This window comes from Leptodactylus fuscus, chromosome 3, assembly GCF_031893055.1.
Source record: "Leptodactylus fuscus isolate aLepFus1 chromosome 3, aLepFus1.hap2, whole genome shotgun sequence".
Taxonomy (NCBI): domain Eukaryota; kingdom Metazoa; phylum Chordata; class Amphibia; order Anura; family Leptodactylidae; genus Leptodactylus; species Leptodactylus fuscus.
Window position 1 is genome coordinate 56,510,304 of NC_134267.1, and position 19,485 is coordinate 56,529,788.

At 40.1% G+C, this 19,485-nt stretch overlaps 1 protein-coding gene across 1 annotated transcript in view; it reads right to left on the minus strand.

Moving 5' to 3' along the window:
* Positions 1 to 19,485, minus strand: part of PLEKHG1 (pleckstrin homology and RhoGEF domain containing G1) — a 176,177-nt gene that overhangs the window by 38,843 nt on the left and 117,849 nt on the right. The window contains exons 3-4 of the mRNA XM_075267625.1: positions 18,511 to 19,055; positions 67 to 167 (exon numbers count right to left, since the gene is read on the minus strand). Of these exons, the coding sequence (XP_075123726.1) occupies positions 67 to 167; positions 18,511 to 19,055 (646 nt within the window). The remainder of the gene's footprint in view (positions 1 to 66; positions 168 to 18,510; positions 19,056 to 19,485) is intronic.

Consider the following 19,485-nt stretch of genomic DNA (forward strand, 5'->3'; position numbering starts at 1 on the left):
TCATACCTTTCATCAAGGGAAACTCTCTATACCAGATGAAATGTATGCCATCAAGTGACAACATACCTGTTAAAATTGTAGATATCATGTATATTTCCAAATAGGGCAGATCGCTCTTCTGCTCCTAAGGAAAGTCTTGTTTGGTCTGAGATGCAGTTGAGATAATCCTGGAATTTAAAAAAAAAAAAAAAAATGAATATGAGATTTAAGAAAAATACATTAAAGTAATGTAAAATTAGCTAAGGAATACAATCACCTTGGCATACGTCATTGTCACCAAGAAATATATAACCACCTTGGCATACGTCATTGCCACCAACAAATAAATAACCACCTTGGCATACGTCATTGCCACCAATAAATAAATAGCCACCTTGGCGTAAGTCATTGCCACCAAGCAATGTATGTGTTATCCACCCACAATTACAAAATCAGCCAAATGGAATAAAATGTCTGGAGAAAATACAATACTCCTCTTGTCTTAATACCGCCCTCCATATACGTGCACACCCAGCAGAGTGTTCATGTGTTCACAGGATGGAGCAGGACAAGCCACTAACCAGACAGCTTTGGTGGTGGCTAATCTCTCTTGAAAACAAATGGATTGTGCATTTTCAAATCCAACATCCGCCATCATGCAAAAGTCTAGACACCTGTACACAGATTACATAGTTAGTCAACCCTACAGAATCTCACATAGGATAACTCACGTATCTGGGAGGGCTGATCTAACGTAAGCTGGTTGTGAATACAACTGGGAATTCTTGGGTCCAGTGGTCAAAAAGATTCCTCCCTCTGTACACGTCTACTACTAGATTGTACTTTTCTTCATCATTGCACATGCAGAACATATTAATAAAATCTTATAGAATATCTGTGAATCTAATCTCAATAAATAAATCATTGTGGTAAGTGATTGGCTCGAACGTCAACATCAAATGGTCTTGTCTCCAGCAGGGCCCAGTTGTGTCCCATAACCTGCTCCCATGGGTGCATCCTTTGTTATTCTGGTGGAATTTAACCCTATATGTAGTTCACTACATGAATAACATGCATTGAAGCTATACTGAAGCATAATTTGGCCATACAAGTACTGTAGTCAGTTTTAGACATTTACCCTTTTGATCACAAGCCTACAACTATGCTGACAGCTCAGAGATAGTGGTAAAAATGTAGCATCTAAGAGAATACGCCTACAAACTGCTCTCCATAGCTGTAATAATGCAATTTATGTTGCTAACACAGTTTTTTGAACAAGTAAGGACAAATGTAACTTATGACTTTTGTGGGACTTATGACTAGTGTGGGAAACAGAAAACAACGCATTTTCCATCAACAAGTTGCTGTGTGCTTGGACTCATTTGGAGACATAGTATATACCTACACCTGTGAGACTCTGCCTCAAGCAACTATCTTTTCAAGATCCCAAGTCTGGATCTGAATTATGTATGCAAAGTCAGTCAAAAGAGATTCCCTAAGGGTAAAAGTCCTAAAGATGACCTTGTGTGTATCTGGCTCTCTTCTGAAGCACATACTGGTTTATGGCTGAAGATTAATAGGTGAAAGGAAAGACACATGACATTTTCCAATATACAATGCAAAATAACAAACTCCGAGCATACTGAAACAGATATTTAGGATTCAGTTTCACTTACACAAATAAACCAAAGTCTGGAGTTCTCATAAATTGTATTTTTTAGCACTGACAAGTTACAGACTACACAACTCTTTCATTTCATATATTATTTATAGAAGTTTGAGACATCTGTAAAATGTTTGATGTTACTTATGCTAGCAAACACGATTTATTTATTTAATTCACGGACATTGTATCCATCTGCATGATCTATTTTTAATATTGCTACATACTAATAGAGAATGGAACATTTTGTCAATCACATGAACATGTGATGTAGGGTATGTAGCCCAGAATCGGTAATCTACCAATAACCACCCAACTACTCTAAAGTTGGCCATACACACAAGATGTTTATCTGCAGATCAGGAACAGATGCAGATATCAGATTCTTCGCAGATTTCACCAAATTTGGCAAAATCTGCCAACTGTCTGCAGATAAATGTATATGGACAGCTTAAGGCTGGTCAGACAGATGTCGGAGGAATATTAGTCCAGCCAACAACTAACCCTTATGATTCCCACATACCTGGCTGAGCATTCATGTGTTCTGAAAGTGGGAGAGAAGTTAGTACCAGCTGCCAGATGTCTCTGGTGACTACTTCTCTCCCCAAGAATAAAAATCTCAGCAGACTGAAATCTACTGATATTCGCCATCAGTGTAGATTTGGCGAGGTTCCCACTGACATTAGAAAGTTTTCCAGTTCAGCCAAAATGAATGGGTTTTTCCAACATAATATAACATGTATGACCAGCTTAACATACAGTATCATGAAGACAATTTTGACGGACAGGCCCTATGGAAAGTCAATATTGGCTTGTAGCATCTAAACATAAAATTACATTGCAACCATTCAGGGTGCTGCTGATATCCCTGTATCTTTTATCTTACCAAATGCCTGACGAATTGTGAGCCCAGGCTATCCTTACCCTGTATAAGCAACACAATGTTCAGGGATGAGCTTGGCTGATCATTGCCTTGTGTAGAGGGACCATTACATAAGTAAGAAGTTAAAAACAAAAAACCAACAAAAAAACCCCCAAAACACACGCTTGCACCCCCCCACCCTTATTACTCCCAGAAACATTTATATGACTACTATATGGTAAGAAAATCTCAGCTTTAATCTTCATTTATTTCTGCTTCTACATAAGCTGACCCTGCGGGTAGTGAGCAGGAATGAAATATCCTAGGATAATTCATTCACAATCATTACCCAATTTTTGCTTCTTTTAAATACAATAGATCATCATTACTCTATGGGAATGAACAAATAGCTCATAGGACAAATATAGCATATTTTACGTTACATAAAACATGTGGTCACCAAAAAAAAAAAAAAAAAAAAAAATGTCCATTTGTTGGGTTTCGTTTGCACATTTCCATGGATGTGTTTCCCCACAAGTGAACAGTTATTTGCATGATATAAAAGGACAGTTGACAGTCAAAAATTGCTCTTCAGCCTTGTTCACAAACAATACTCAAATGTGATGGACATTTCTAATACACATTGATGTCAATATGCCTACTTATTCTATTTTGACAACCTATAAAAACAGACCATCCAAAAAAAGTGTTCATGTCCTATTTTTGTCTGTTCTCATGGATCTGTCAATAGAAGGACCTGTGAAGACGGATACCCCACAGATGCAAAATGGATGTGAAAAAAAACAAAACAAAAAACAAAGATTTTGTGTCCCTTTATCATAGCCTTATTTTCCAGTGTGTGTGTGTGTGTGTGTGCGAGAACATTAGTGATCCCCTATATAATTTCAGTGTTTGCATACATCCCAACCATCCCGGATTCTGCAGGACATTTCCGGATTCAGGGTCATGTCCCGCAGTCCTGGTCAGTGGGAGGTATGTCTCGGATTCAACTCATCTGTGTCTGGAGAGGATGCAGATGAGTTAAGTACAGTAGTGAAGCAGGAGCGGAGCGCACAGCCCCTGCCTCACCATTGTGTCCCGGTGTACTCCGGCTGTCTAGATGGAGCTGCTCGGTTAGGTGTGATGTCATGGGAAGGGGCGGGGCTGCTGCGAGGAAGGTGGGGTCTCTTCCATCACAGCTCTGTGCTGTACTGTGGAAGACCAGAAAGCAGTAAGGACTGTCCTGTGGGACTGCAGGATAGAAGGGGAGTCGAGAATTGTTTAGCATGGGACTGCATGTTGGAAGCGGCTGAAGGGGGAGTGATGTATTTACATGGGACTGTATCCTGGAGGGTCTGGGGGTTTGGATTGATGTTTAGGGTGTGATAGGAGTCCCTGGGGTGCTGTTGGCATCAAGTGAGACAGGTTCTTTTGGGACCTTATGGAGGGCAGCGGTCCTTAAACTGGAGGCAACTGGAGAGGGACATAAAACCCAGGGAGTAGCTAGACGAGAACATTAAAATGAAGGTAACTGGAGGAGGACATTAAACTGGGGGGAACAAGAGGGGGACATTAAACTGTGGGGTTAGCTGGTAGGGGACATTAAATTGGGGCAACTGGAGGGGGACATTAAATCGTGAGGGCAGCTGGAGGGGTATGTTAATGTCCCCCTCTAGTTAACCCAAGTTTAAGGTCTACCTCCGGCTCCCCCCATGGTTTAAACTGGGGAAGCTGAAGGGGGACATTTAACTGTCTGTGCATCAGGAAAATCCTTTATACTGTGGGGTCAATTTGAGGAGAAATTATAATGTGGGGGCAAATAATATTAGGGTTATTGTGTGGGTAGCAAAGAGAAATGGATAGACATTAGAGGAGTCAATTTAGAAATCGGAGGAGCTAAATTAGCTAAATTAGCATATTTTGTTCCTCCTTCTGTCCTTTGAAAGTTGGGAGGTATGTGTTTGTAGAATTTATGAAAATTTTAGAACGTCAAATCTGCATTTCTGAAATCTGACAAAACCATTTGGTGTTGAAATGTGAAGCAGCTGTGGGTATTACATACTATGGAGACTGAAATGAGCATAAATATAATCCCTCCTCTAAATGAACAGGCTCGTGTTGCCCCTGCACCACCTGTTTTCTACTTGAACTTATGCAAGTAACACCTCGAGGCAAACAGAGTCATGACTTTTCCTGAAAGCCTGAAGAACATAAATAACATTTGAGTGTGATGTCTTAAATGACCTCTTAGTACAAAAGAGGAGACGGTGAGAAAATTGTTATCAGCGTGGAGACCGGGGTTAAAGACTGAAACCTTAAAAATGTAAGAGAAACCAATTAAAAGACAATGCACCATGTATTCAAGGATACATTCACTCTACAGGAAGTATTACATGCTGCGACAAAGGATATTAGATGTGTTTGTCATGGAAGTCTTTCTTGAAACAAACTCATCATTTTCGTAACCAAAGACATTTAACACTTTATTGACAACACATAAAAGTGTAAAACACCATTTCCTTTGGCAACCATTGAATCAACTTCTGACATCATAGCCTATTTCAAAAGGATTTGTGACAATTGTGTTGTAGCCCATTTTCTACCTTGTTTAATTAATTTTTTAACTGCGTGGAATTTTTTTTTTTTTTTTTAATCAAAAGCAGTGGAGAAGCATGGTTAATAGTCAACTGAACAGATTAAAAACCAGACCCACTTGGCATAGGGTGGGCTTCCTATCTTTACTGGTAAATTGAAGACTTTTCCTAATTATATTGCTTTACAAATGCCGCTTTGTTTGCCTGCTAGGTGAACTAATTCCTCCCTTTGTTTATACATCATTGCTATAACCATGGACCTGTAGGACACGTCACTCACTCAGTGCTCTTGCTGGTAGGACAATCGTTCAGCTAATTGAAGTTTGCTGATAAAAAAAAAAAAAAAAAAAAAAAGTCTTTTATCTCTCTATGTAAACACACAGATAACACTGAGTCTGTTCTCTACAAGCAGATACATATGTGAGCACCCTCAGGCTTCAGGGCCTGATAGGGATTGCTACCAAAGTTATACCTTTGTAACAGAAACCAACCAAATAAGGTTGAAAATATTCGTTACTTGAAAGGATTATCCCCTTATCCTGGTCTATAGTCTCTCACTCTGCCAAACTAGTATCCCTACGCTATACTGAGGAGATCCAACAGATCGAAACAGCGCTGTCCACAGCTGGAAATCTGTTCCTTTTGGAATAGAAGTACTAGTTTGGCAATAATCCCCGCATTATGTTATTAGACTCATTAAACGAGTCATGCATGATGTTACGTGGGCTGCCCCTAGAGGGCAGCATACTGGGTCACTGTAAACCTAATTACATCCTGAAGAATAGATTTGCATATTTTACCCATAATCCCCAGCGGAGCAGAAATGGCTTGTAAGTCTCCATACGCCTGTGTAGGTGCACTCTCCCTAATGAGTATGATTATCCCCTTATCCCAGCTTATTTTCATAAGGCATGGGCATTCCATTTGACAACATGGATAATAGAATATCATAGTATACATATCCTGAGCAGATCAATTGCAGTTTCTCTGGTTAATTTCCAGGAAAATTATCCGAACCGATCTGTATTGTTCATTTCAAAGGAAAATAAAGTATTAATACCAAGTAGCCAATGGAAAAAACCTGTTTGATCATAGTTTCACCAGACGCTGTATAAACTTCTTGCTCTGTGCTTAAACAGCTGCACAAGGAACACCTAGAATAAACAGATCAGGCTTACAAAGGACAATGACTTCACACTAGTGTTTCCTTCATTTTTTTTTTCCATAGGACAGCCTGAACTGTTTACTCCTTACAACGTGACCACATTTTTAAAAATAAATTAAAGTAGCAGATCAGACTAAAGCCTTATACAAACTGCTATGTTTACTGAAGGAAAAGCTGCACAAAATGGCACTCAAAAGCCCCATAAACGGTATAGCTTGCCATTAGCCTTTATGTGACAGCAACTTGTTGCTCTGCGTTTTGGCATAACATAAGTAGTGCTCATCTTGGCATTTTAGCTGACATATAAAGCCTGTCCAGTGCAGCATAAAATACAAAGTATGTTTTATATCAAATACATTCAAAGATAAAAAAATCCTGTGATACTGCTTCAGCAAACGTTACCAACCCCAATTTGGCACCATCACATCACAAATGTATTGGAAGGCTTCACCAAGTCAGCAGCCAGACTTTTACCACCCACCGTCTCGCAGACAAACTAACCTTTTTTATTACTTAATTCCATTTAGCTTTATTGTATTATTCACAGAGCACTATAAATTTATGCAAAGCCAAGAAATAATGAATATAAAGTCTGTGGCAGATTTTTTTTTTTTTGCCCTAAAAAATTATTGATGAAAGGTAGGACAGTATGGAGACATCTGGTTTCTTGCAACAGTCTATAAAAATGAAGCATTATTAAGACTAGAGATGAGCGAGTAGTACTCGATCGAGTAGGTATTCGATCGTATACTACGGTATTCAAAATACTCATACTCGATCGAGTACCACTCGCTGTTTGATTGTAAAAGTTTGATGCAGAATCAGCATTGATTGGCCGAATGCTATACAGTCGGCCAATCAATGCTGGTTCTTCTCCTACCTTTAGAAGTCTTCTCCGTGCAGTGTCCCCGCTGCGTCTTCCGGCTCTTCATTCACTCTGCCAGGCATCGGGCCTGGGCAGAGCCGACTGCGCATGTCCACTTGTAGTGCAAACATGCGCAGTCGGCTCTGCCCAGGCACGATGCCTGGCAGAGTGAATGACGAGCCGGAAGACGCCGCGGGGACACTGCACGGAGAAGACTGCACGGAGGATCCAGCCCGACCCTCACTCGTGGACTTGGTATGTATAATTTGATCAAACGTTGCCTACCCCTGAAATGAGCATTTTCCCCCCATAGTCTATAATAGGGTTCGATATTCGATTCGAGTAGTCGAATATTGAGGGGCTACTCGAAACGAATATCGAACCTCGAACATTTTACTGTTCGCTCATCTCTAATTAAGACGCATGTTGTTCAATTTTTCCATTCTGTCCATTGCAAAAAACCCAACTGGTTTGGAGTTTTCATGAAAGTCTCAATGTAGTTTGTGACCTTGTTTTCCATATGGTATAAATTTAAGGAGTGGTCATCATAGAGTCACGTGGACGACCCTTACATAGGGCATGGCCAGTCTACTAGACAAGGAAAGAACACAAATCAAAGTTGTTCCACTTTATTCAGCAGATTATTGACTTCAGGACTCAGAACCCCACTAGTAGTCACAACACATGACATTATGTAGAGACAGAGTTTGATCATCTCTATATTACATAGGATAAGGGGCATAACTTGAGGGGGTGCACCAGGTCCCAGGAGACTTTGGGGACCCTTAAGCACTGGCATCAGTATTGAGCTTACAGCTTCCATCTAGCCAAGGAGCTCCACAGGTCACCCTAACCACATTAGGGTTAATTAAACTCCATAGCATCCGTAACCATCACTATCAAGAGTTCACTACAGGGACGAGGTAGGGGCCCAGAAAAAAGATTGCACCAGGCTCACAAGACTTTAGTTACACCACTGCGTAGGATGACAAACAATTGTTTAGTTGTATGCAGTAGATGATAGTCTTGTAGAATATAGGATATTTCAAGATGGGTTTAAGTTTACTATTAAAAATAGTGCGGTCACAATTGTCCTTTTGAAACAAGGAAACATTATTACTAAGGCTTTGCTCTGTTTTTAAGCAGTGAACTATACACAAGATCCATGTGAGTCTGAAAGGTCTACTTTCATTTGCAATTCACATGAGCCATTATAAACTCTAGACGAACAGCCAGAATAATTTTATAGGACTTGGGTTCAATAGTGTAACAAAAGCTCCTGTCGGGCCTCACACAGTATGCGTGTAACATTACTCCGGCTCACGCTAGGTGGTTATTTTCACTACATGTAATGGAAATCCTATAAAAACACAATATTTTGACTGTGGTTGCTCAGAGCTTTCAAGTTATCCCCTCTAATTCGGAAGTTCATTTTCTGGGTATCTAAAAATTCCTCATTCTTTGACATCAACTGTCTTGGTTAAAATACTGCAAATAAACAATGACAAGTTATAAAAAGGTTTCCCAAATATCAAAAAGAATAAGGATTTTCTTAACTTTTGTAGATTTAACTCTGTAATACCAGTATAACAGGACAAGCAAAAGCCAAATAAAAATAAAAACTATATACCACACTTACGGAAAAGTTAAAAAATCAGGTTCCTGTTACTTTGCCTACATGTGAACACAAGGAGTTTATGGGGAATTATCAACTATATATTTCAATTTAATTAAAACAAAGTAATTCACTGCCTTTGATGGTCTGTTTTCCCTAATGGCCTATGTTGCGGAAGGTCTTGGAATGCTACCATGTTGGAGGCACTATGATACTTATCACATTAGCTGCTGCATAACTTGCAAGAAATAAGGAGATAGCATATACCCAGTGGAGAATATGGTGGACACTTGTTTCTAGGTCTTGAACTTATTAAAAAGGATCTTTCATGTCCTCGGGTACATGCGGTTTTATATAACGCTAGAAAGCCGGCAGTGCGCTGAACTCCGCACACTGTCAGCTTTCCCGTTATGTGCCCCAGGGTAAGAGCTATCTGTCCTGTTAACAATGGATCTTCAATGTCAGAAGGGCGTTCCTAACAATCTGGCTGGAACACCCCTCCGGACAGCACTGTGCTGTCAGTGGGGGCGTTCCTTACTGTCCAGCTTAGCGTCATGGCTGGGTGGTAAGGAACGCCCCTTCTGACAGTACAGTGCTATGGACTCTACTGTCAGAAGGGGCGGTCGTCACAGACTGACAGGAGCTATGGTAACAGCACCGATAGCTCTTCACCAGGGGCACGTAACTGGAAAGGCAATAGTGCGCTGAACATAGTGCACTGTCAGCATTCTAGCGGTATATGAAACCACATGTGCAGATATTTTTTGGTCTTAAAGAGGGCATGAAAGGTCCTCTTTAAGACCCAAACAACTCGGTGATCTTCCACATGAACCAGTTAGGTATTATTCAAGACCATGATGCCTAAGTTATATGTTACTTCAGTTTTGTACCTTACAGATAGACACTCATCCATCAAATTAAGAAGGGATTACATTGTTCTATAGTAACAGGTAGTTTAACATTTTTGACTTAATTCACATTTTATTTTTTCCTTCATGTTCAAGCTCCCAAAGCACATGCTGGATACCGCCATGGACCGAGAAGCATAGTCTGCTCCACTTTACTAGAAAAAAGTCCATACTACGTATTTCAGGGGGAAAAAAAAAATATGACTACTAAACTATCTTTTGACTGTTTACAATGAAAAAGAATGCTCATGCCATTGCGGCATATGTCAGCTCCTTCCATAAAGCTATAAGCTATTCTTCCCACCGAATGAGACTTCAAATAGCAAAAAGTACTTTATAGTACAGTCTAAAATATGCAAATCATCAATTCAATGGCTTAGACGAACGTCTCCCAAGAAGATAGTAACAAGACTCCCTTTAATCTTTGAGGATATAGAAAATTACAGTTACCAGATGGTAAATAGACATCATGGTACAGTAGGCTATCTCGCAAATAAAAGCAGTCATCTCTACAGAATTTCTCCAGTTCACTGAAGCATACGTTTACTTGGTAATGGGATGTTTATCTCCCACTCATTCAGCTGCAGAGATAGGCAAAGCTCTTATTAAGTAAAATCAGGTCAACAAACTCAGTAAAACATCTGAATTAGCCTTCATTCACACACCTGTACTACGGCCCTGTCTGTGAGACGCACAATTAATAGCAGATATGGGGTTGGATATATTCAGTTGGATCCAGGAATCTTTTCCAGAATTTTTTACAACTTTTCAATCATAGCATCTACATAGGAAACACATTCTTGAAATGCTAGAACTAGGACTACAACCAGCAATGCTCCCGGTATCGTGTCCATCTCATGATAAATGGTGTTCTCAATGGTTAGAACAGTTCTTCTACTATGTACCTGAGTGTGACTGCACCCCATGAAAACCCTCGAGTTATGCCCCTGGCCATTGGATCATGGACAGAGCCTTTTATGATCCTAAAGTTTAAGACAAAGTCTTCATTTTACCTAAAACCATATGTATACAAGTTTTACATTTCCTATATGGTGTACAGAGCAATAATTCTTGATTCTTCAAGCTCTTGACTACGGATACATCACTCCAGGGTATAGAGGTGTACGATTTCTATGACCTCTACCCTTTGGATAGTCTTTCACAAATGTTTCCAACACCATTCCAAAAAGTATAATTCAAAATCATAGACAATAAAATGGTCTTTGTCTTGTCCACACCTGACCTACATTGCGACCCTTCACCTGAACAGATGTTGGAGATTTATGGGCTGCTGTTAAAATGACTTTTTACTGTCAGTTATTTTAAACTTGCAATTTCACTTCTCTAGAGAGGATTCCTTACGGTTTTTGATTTATATGGAGGCCCTGTCCACCGTGGCAGACAATTTTCCTGCTCCAATGATTTTCTACAGTGTCTTTGTGATAACCTACTGACTGTATATAGGGAACAGATGGGAGGCAGCATGACTATTGGATCAGACAACACAGGGTCGGTTTGTTGTCTCATGCCAACCTATATAACTCCGTTGAAACAGATATGAAGTGTAATAGAAGATGTGAAGATGGACATGTCCTTTAAATTATTCCATTTTAAAATTGATTACAAGTGAATGGTTTGTGACCAGGAATTGGCTTATTTATAACCATTACTATAATCACTATAATCCTAATAATATGGGAAATCAGAAAAAAAAAGTGTTAGAATTGAAATGCTGCCAGAACTTTCTAAAGAACAAATTCATAGGGCTGCATTCTAGAGAGAACATTTAAGTCATGACAGCTCTTCTTCAGGATCCAGTAGTCAGATCAATGTGTCCTTGAGGGAGTCTGTCACCAGGGTGAAACCTATTAAACCAGCAATACAGATAAGTCTGTGAAATATACCTTTTCCCCCCATGAAAATTTATTGCCGAGTCATTTATTTTACAATATGCAAATGAGCAGTCTGGAGCAATGAGGACTTCTCCATTGCTCCAAACACAAGGGCTTCTCAATTGCTCCAAGGGTTTCTCCATTGCTCTACCACACCAGCCCAAGGCCAGGATAGCTCCCTGCCCTGTCACTCAAAGAAGGGAGGGAGGGAAGGAGGGTATATCAGTATGGAGTGCTCCAGACTGCTCATTTATATAATGCGAAATAAATGAATATTTCTGCAAAAGAGCCATAAATTCTGAAAATGGCGTCACATTCCAGTGAGCTTGACCTATCTATGTTTAATATGCTTCACCCTGGTGACAGATTCCCTTTAAAACACAGCAAATTGCCTACATTTCCAATATGAAAGAACTGCTTGCGATTGTGCACTTTGGCTTGTACAGACTTCCTTAGTTTTTATAAGAAGGTCAGAGAACAGAGCATTAAATATGCTATTCATTTTTATTATTCATTTTGCATTTAGTGTCTGACAGTTTATCTGAAAGATCATCATTGCAGTAAGGCAAAAATGAAATGTACTAAAGTTTTACCATAGCTTAAAGAGGACCTTTCACCACTTTTGGGCACATGCAGTGTTATATATTGCCAGAAAGCCGACAGTGCGCCGAGTTCAGCGCACTGTCGGCTTTCCCGATCTGTGCCCGGTGTAAAGAGCTTACGGTGCCGGTACCGTAGTGCTCTATGGTCAGAAGGGCGTTTCTGACCATTAGCCAGAGACGTCCTTCTGCCTCGCGGCGCCAATCGCGCTGTGCTGTGGAGCCGGGAGGAACGCCCCCCTCCCTCTGCTCGCACAGCTCGTCCATAGACAAGTATTATCAGGAGCGGGAGGGGGGAGTTCCTCCCGGCTCCACAGTACAGCGCGATTGGCGCCGCGAGGCAGAAGGACGTTCCTGGCTAATGGTCAGAAACGCCCTTCTGACCATAGAGCACTACGGTACCGGCACCGTAAGCTCTTTACACCGGGCACAGATCGGGAAAGCCGACAGTGCGCTGAACTCGGCGCACTGTCGGCTTTCTGTAAATATATAACACTGCCTGTGCCCAAAAGTGGTGAAAGGTCCTCTTTAAATAGACATTTACTTAGGTTTGTATAAGTTTAAATGCTACATACATAGACTTAGATATACACTGTCAGGGTCTAGGGTTGCTAGGTGGGGTGGCATAGACACACAAGTCCAGTTTCTTTAGTCCAAAACAAAAGTAGAGTTTTATTTTCACTCGAAAAAGGCAGTGCAGCAACAAAAGGAAACAATACAAAAATAAATACCTGCCTGGCTAAGCTCTAACTAAACATAGAATAGGTTACCTCACCTATAATAGCAGAAATCAAAAGCCAGTTGAATAATTCAGGACACAGCTCCAAACCCCCCCCCCCCAAAAAAAAAACAAAAAACGACCTCTCTGTTTGGCTCTCCATCCAAGCTCTGCCAAAGTGTTGCTGCTGGAGCAACTTCTTAAGCCTCCTTGATGAGGAGACTCTCTACAGCTGAGTCGCTGCCGGAATATCTCCAAAGTGTGTCCTGGAAGGGGGTGGAATGACAGGTCCCACTACCAATCCTACCTGCCATTCCTAAAAATCCAGCCCAGTAACTGGAACTTTGAAATAACCCTCAGCAGACAATAGTTGTCTGCTGAGAAATGTTCTTTCTGGAGTTTTCTCATCTCACCCACCTTAGTAGTCTGGGCGAGACGTACACCCCCTCCATTACCTGACCAGCCATCGGCTTACACACCCAATGCGGACAGAAATCCTGATGACAATCTTAGTACAGAGCCTACAGAAATTGTTGCAAGTATATTAGTAGAATATGTACATTTATTATAGATTCATGCATTTTATTTTATTTTATTTTTTTTGGGTGGGTTAGATTCATCATAAATTGGTCATTAAAAAGGTTAGTCAGTAATTCTAGGTTTACACTGGAGTTTGGGAAGTCCGTTAGCCTCCATTCCGCTTAATACAGGCAGAGCGTAAAGTCCTGCAAGAAGAACTTCTCTCCGCAGATTTCAGTCCAAACCTGGCGAATACTGAGTGAAAGCTCGGTGGACCTCATTATAGTCTATGGAGACCAAGGATTTCTACGAGTAAACGCTTTAAGCGGATATGGTTTCCGTTTTTCATGTCCGCTTGGGAACCCGGGGGATGGAAACTTGAAAGCTACCGTGAACCTGCCGTCAATGTGTATTCCACATTCGCTTTCCTTATTTATCTGCGTTCCACTGGAAGAATAACAGATCCCTTTACCATTATAGGGCCCATTTTGGATACTTCATGTTAGCGGCTATCTAAAAGCAACAAAAGGTGTGCGGTCCTATTCAGTTTTTATTGCCAGCATAAATGGTAAAAAAAAAAAAAATATGTGTTTTAGTTCCCTGATGTCATATCACATGTCTGTCCAAAAATAGGAGAAATTTTAATCGTAAAAACTATTGTAAATGAAAATTGTGGTTTATCGGATAGTTGCAAATTATGACACTTCATTACTTACAACGCTTCCAATATAAAGACCCCATTGATGCATGTAATGTAGCTACAATATCATTATATACTACATCAGTCACAACTTAAAGACCCTTTGCCATGAGACAGAAATACCTTGAGCGAAGACATTTATGAGACATCCATAAAAGTTCACACGTTTTTACACGGGGCGGCCTTTAAATACACATGGTTTTACCACATTTTATTTTTCTCAAAGCAGCAATTCAAGGAAAAGTTCACAGAAAGTTTTCTATGTGCAAGCACATGGCCATACTGAATGTTCATTTACCATTGCAGACTCACAGTTTCGGCTTCTCCATTTTGCTTTCAAACACCCTTAAAACAAAATTCTCCCTATTGCATCTGAGATGGGGAGTTTATATTGTGAACCCCATTCGGGGTCAGGAAGGAGCACATTAGACCATTTACATAATTTTGCAAGAAATATATCTAAAAGGAGAACCAAGGTTAAATAGGTTTTCTAGGATAAATAATGGAGATAGCTTATCCTTACGACAGGCCAACGATATCAGAATGGTGGGGGCCATTTCTCAACACCCCGTCCTGTACCACAGCTACCAAGCAGGCAGCATGCAGGTCGATATTCCGAGCCAAATACAGAGGAGAAGCACTCTCTCTCAAAACAGCTGTTCGGCAGGGGTGTCAAGTGTCGGACCCCTACTGATATGGATAGCCTATTCTAAGGACAGACCATTAAAGCTCTGATTCTGGAAAAACCTTTTTATTTTATGAATTCTAAGCTGTGCACATAACATTCAGACACCAAATAAGCCCAAGCTATTTTTCCATCTTTCTTTCCACCCCATTTACTGCTTGCGTTGAAATTAGTACCTAAAGCAACAACACATGGGTATTTTTTAGATGCACAGTTGCATCAGAGGAAAGGGTAATAAAGATGGTTCATGTTGGCACAACAAGCTGGGATTTGTATTGGAGAAACAGCTGGACCATCATAGACTGCCTTCATTTCTCGCAGGCCAGAGTAAGACAGTCCCTAATGGTATAGCAATTACTCCTGCTGGAAAACTGTTCAGTCAGACCACCCTTGTATTACATGAAGAAGAAACGTAAGAGTAACATATCAAATCTTACAAAAAACCCTTTCAAGTTCAGTTCCAGCTCCTCCGCGCTAGGTATTTGGCAAAGTGCCAGAAAAATGTTTGACACCGGGAGAAAGATTGTAGGATAATGCTGACATCTACATAACTTGCCTGCATGTGCAGAGCAAAACAAATGGAGTCATAATGTTTAGCCATAGGAAAAGTGAGACACGGGATAAACCCACATATGGCCAAAAGAGACGAGATCTGACAGTGGAGCCCTTTATAGTAAGCATCGGTGCTGGAGAATGACTTCAGCGGCTATACATGAGTGTTCAGACTTCTTACAAAATATTAAAGGTATTTTGAGGCCAGGCATGCGGCTGTATTCTTACCAATAAAAGATGGAGGCATATGGCCAGTTGTAAAGACTTTCTTTCTATTATTACAGATATTTCCTTGTATATATAACCCATAGAACCCATGATGTACTGTTCGAATATAAACATATTCTTGTACTGCTCCTCCATAGGCCCAACGGCCATCAATGTAAGGCAAAGTTAACATTTCTGTTATCATCTGCCATTGGATGAAAGCAACGCTGCTGGAATGACAGATGCAGATAGAGAATTCTCCATTTGCATTCGCTCCAATGTAAAAAACACCATGGGAGCTTTCTTCCATAAGGTTTATTTACTTTTCTAAGACCTTCATGCAAGACTTTTTATCTACTGTCTGAAAGTAAGCAGTCCAGAAGAAAGCTCCTTTCATGTTTTCTACACCGCCATGCCTACGTGCCACTCATTGCTCTCTCCATGCTGCACTCATGATTTCGGATGAAGGTCTCAATAACCAAAATGTTATACCTTGCCTCTTATTATAGCACATTGTAATAAATCTATAATAAGTGGTGTGTGGCGTTCCTTTCTTTCACTATACAGGTTCAGTGCACATGGCTGTGCAGATTATTTTATCTTAGTGAGAAAATGTAATATTTAGAAAAGTAAAAATTGCACAATTTGTCTGCATGAGACAAGGCGATCCTTAAAGAGATCTTTTGGATAACTTTTATCGCTTTTTAGTTAATAGAAGCAGAATCTTTCATGGTGAGGTCTATCTATCTGGAGCAGAGAGCAGATCCAATGAGAATTTCTGTTCCTGGATGATCCTGCACGTCTGAGCAATACAAAGACGGACCATTTCTTTAATGGAAACTGTATAATACTTTATTTATCCTGTGGTGGCGCTGCAGGAGAAATGAACATTTACAGGTTCCCCTGCAGACTATAGATGAGCGCTGGAAGTGTTAGCAGTGGGGTCATTGGTATAAAGCCCATTATGGGGTCTCTTCTAATGAAAAGTGAAGTCTTTCAATAACTATGAATTGCCTATATACAGAAGAGGATTTTTCAAAGGCAAAATACATATGAAAGCTGTGCTTAGATTGGTTGCTATAAATGACCACAGTTTTTCTTTTAGGATAATACATTTGTCCCTGTATGGCTAGAAGAGATAGGTAAGTATTGTACTTGTCCTTGTGTAAATGAATGGCGCGTCAGTGGAAATGAACCACCATCCTGCCTTCAAATGGGGGATACGGGACCTAGATATGAGGACCCCACAGGACAGGTGAGAAGTTGTTATTATGGAACCATCTCTCTAAACCACCAACTTTTTATGGCTAGATTACTATACGGCCTTCTCCTATAGTGACATGCTAGCAACCACAACCCCACACGTTTACTTATAAGTCTTACCTGATATGTTAGAACATTTTTCTTGTATCCGCTAATATTTTTGAATTGTTTTTTCGACATAGAACCGCCAATTGTGACGTGAAAACCATTTGTTTCTGCCAGCACTGTTTGTGTGTCTGTCTTGTAAGATTATTATGTAATGGGAGTCTCTTAGATAAGCCTTGGTATTAATTTCAATGCCTGTATACAAAAATACTTTACTGCACGCAACACAACGTTCAATCCAAAATGAAGGATTTGGAAATCACCTAGCATTTATCACACGTACATGTTATTTCCTTGGAAGTGAGGTCATCATTGCAGGTTTCTTAACACAATGAAGTAGATTTTTTTCTTTGTTCAATGTTTGTACAGCTTTACATTTACTGTGACGTGAGTCGCAAAATTAATATCTGTTCCTACACCCCGAAAAGTTTCAGAACTTTGAACCCTATAAACTTAAAACTGGTATAGAAAAATAAACCCTATAGAGAAATGAGTGAAGTCAATGGGAAGTTAATGTGCCAAGAGTATTTGCTCAGACAACTGCAAACACACTCGAGTGAAAGTATTTTCTAGAAACTGTCTACTGTAGTAAAAGATTCCTTTCTATTCCTACCAGAACATAAAGTCTCAGCCCCAAGAACATAGTTTCCGATCGTAAAACAATGAGAATTTTTTAAGTGCCTTTTTTTTTTATTAGACACTCACGCATTCACGAATATGATGCTTATCAACTCTGAACTAGTATTCAAATACAATATTAAAAGGGAATGTGTCGCCAATTTTTTTTTATCAATTTATTAAAACTAGGTATTGAATGGCTGCAAAATTGGCACATGCTAGTTTATCATTTATGCTTAAGGGCCAGAGTTAAAATTGCAGGATATAGTAGTGATTTTAAAATACAGTATAGAGAGTGACATGGAAAATTTTTAACAGGTATTGAAAAATGAAAAAAAAGTGTTTAACATGAAAATTTGGTTTAAAAAAAATCAGCATTTTTCTGCTGACAGATTTCCTTTAAAGCTTGTGTTGCATAATTCAGAGGTAAAGTTATGTTGGCCATATACTTTAGATAGCTGGCTCGTGAACGCTCATTCAGTTGGCTATTCCTCCAAGTCCCATAGACATGTCCATGCTCGGTTTAGCATGTATGTGTTCTGAATGGGATAAAGAGAGTTATTAGCTGTGGCTTATTTCCCCTTAGAGCAAAAGCATCAGCTATGCTGCAATACTGATCCTTCCTTATGCTATGCTATCCTTATCTCTTCTGTTGGGGGAAGTTAGGACATATCCATAGGAATTCAGGCATTATACCAGAAATTAGTGGTTTTGATTGGTAATCTGTCTAAAGGGTATATGGCCACCCTTTTTGTTTCCCGTATCAAAGATTCTGTTTTGCAACCTCACACTTTAACTTAAACGTGACTTATCCCTCAGCAACCAGCACCCAGGAAACATGACCCTCAAACCCACTCAGCCATAACCCTCTATTATTTCCTATAGCAGTTTCATTGGTCACTAAGTAGTCATTGCATCACTTGATTTGTATGATCAAATGTTACATCAAAGACCCATCAAAACCTTGTTTACAATTATTTTCCAAATTTGCTTAGTCTTACCTCAACAATGCTTTTCAAGTCCTGTACGTATGTCCGCTCAGTCTGAAGGATTTCTTGGACCACTCTGTCAACATACATGAGCTTTGGACTGGAGGGCTCCACAACTTCAGCTTTTGAGCAGTTCTTGACAGATCCTTTGGATTCTTTCCATGGTATAGTCCTTCTCTCATCAGAGTATTTGTCCCTTGGAGTTCCATGGCCCTGTTCTCTGATGTAGTTACTCCGAAGATCATCATTTGACAGTTGACGGGAAGGAACTAGCTCTAGTTTTATGGCTCCAGCTTCCTTATCCTGGTGAAACAAACCCATGTGGCTGTTTGACGCCAAGGTCATCCGACTCCCAAAGGAACAATGACTATCCCGAGAAGAAGCAGATGAGGAAGTTGAACCAAAACTAACAGGTCTATCACTGTCTGAGAGCTCCATGGTTTTGATTCCACAATAACGGAAATGTCTGTTTGCCCTGTGCAGATCTACCCCGGTCGTTCTTGGACTTGAAGGCTCTGTGGCAGGTGTTAGAGATTCAAGTGGTAAGTGGTAGTCATCTGTAAAATATAACAAAAATAACATACATATTATTTTTTATTTTTTTTTTACAATGAAACCCACTTTAATTTTCCTTCTTGTTAATAATGAAATGCTTAACAGAGGTTAAAGTGTTTGCTCCCTTTGGGAAACCAGGTATATTGTATTCCTTAGCAGGTACCAGATCTGGCATGTCGGTGTGCCAGGACTATGCAAAACACTAGTGTTGAACAATGTTTTTAAGCCAAATACCTCCTGATTAAACAAGTATTACAGTGCCCCCAAGAAAATGATTGTTAACTGTGCTACAAGACAGCAGCTTTAAGGATGGTGCACTTACCCCCCAAATTGGGGCGAAGCAATAATGGGTGCAAAGTTAGCAATTGCTACCGGGCCCTGGAACCTGAAGAAGCCCCAGAGGTCAATCTGCCACTTGAATGATGCCGTTTT